Source organism: Hipposideros armiger, unplaced genomic scaffold (genome assembly GCF_001890085.2).
Source record: "Hipposideros armiger isolate ML-2016 unplaced genomic scaffold, ASM189008v1 scaffold_45, whole genome shotgun sequence".
Classification (NCBI taxonomy): Eukaryota; Metazoa; Chordata; class Mammalia; order Chiroptera; family Hipposideridae; genus Hipposideros; species Hipposideros armiger.
This window is the reverse complement of record NW_017731395.1, coordinates 5,092,578-5,093,532: the sequence shown is the minus strand read 5'-3', so window position 1 is coordinate 5,093,532 and position 955 is coordinate 5,092,578. Positions and strand designations below refer to the sequence as shown.

The 955-nt window shown below is 34.3% G+C and overlaps 2 protein-coding genes across 2 annotated transcripts in view; one reads left to right on the top strand and one right to left on the bottom strand.

Moving 5' to 3' along the window:
* Nucleotides 1–955, top strand: part of TP53BP2 (tumor protein p53 binding protein 2) — a 187,140-nt gene that overhangs the window by 39,626 nt on the left and 146,559 nt on the right. The gene's annotated exons all lie outside the window — the stretch shown is intronic.
* The window catches only part of FBXO28 (F-box protein 28), a 21,471-nt gene that overhangs the window by 15,882 nt on the left and 4,634 nt on the right, over nt 1–955 (bottom strand). Inside the window, exon 2 of the mRNA XM_019639604.1 lies at nt 40–149. Within this exon, the coding sequence (XP_019495149.1) occupies nt 40–149 (110 nt within the window). The remainder of the gene's footprint in view (nt 1–39; nt 150–955) is intronic.

The window sequence follows — 955 nt, the reverse complement described above, 5'->3', positions numbered from 1 at the left end:
CCCAGTTGTAAATTATTGCCATTGCAGGCCATACCATACCTTGGGAGCTGTGCTTTAACTTGTTTCTGACATAGATTATGGTACCTCTCCACTTTTAGAAATCCCTGATTCAACATTCTCTGGCAGACTAAGTCCATTCTTTTACAAACCTATGGGGAGAGAGGAGGAGAAAGAATTTTTAAAAGTAATAACCAAATTAATGAAACGACAATTAACTTAGACTCATAACTGAAGGCTGCGAGTTCTCTGTGCTAGTATTGTTCCCCAGTTTGCTGTCTGAACCTTTGAATCAGTGTTATGGGGTAAATGCCTCATACCTTGTAATTCTTACAATATTGCATTAAGTAATATCATCTGGAGGCAAGGAAAACTTTACTCCTTTACTTTAGGTATTTGTCAAATGTTCTGAACGTATCCCCACTATTATGGTCAGAAACTGTAGTTCTGAAGATCAGTAAAACAATATATTAAAAAGTTTTTAATGGTTTGAAACAAGGAAAAGCCTCCATTAGCCAAAAATGTATATTCAGACTCAAGTCCGACCTCTCACAAAGTTCATATGATCTATACCCAGAATGAGAATTCTTATTCTACTAGTGATTTGGGTTAACTATAGACAGTTACTCTATTCTAGATAATGTCATATCCTCCAAATATCTTAGCATGTGTAGTAGAACCTCAACTATTTTGAATCCTTAAGAAACACAGTGTTTTTATATAGTAAGAGCACAGGATCAGAAGTCAGAACACTTAAATTTGAGTCCAACCTTTATGCAATTCTTGAGCAAGTCAGCTACCATTTGAGTCAGCCACCTATAAAATGTGGCTAGTATCTAACTCCAGGATATCATTAGGATTAAGTGAAACATATTAAATCACTTGGAAAACTCTGAAGTATTACATACAAATTATGTTAAATAAATTTTAACTTAGTACTTAATTTGAAAACTTTGCT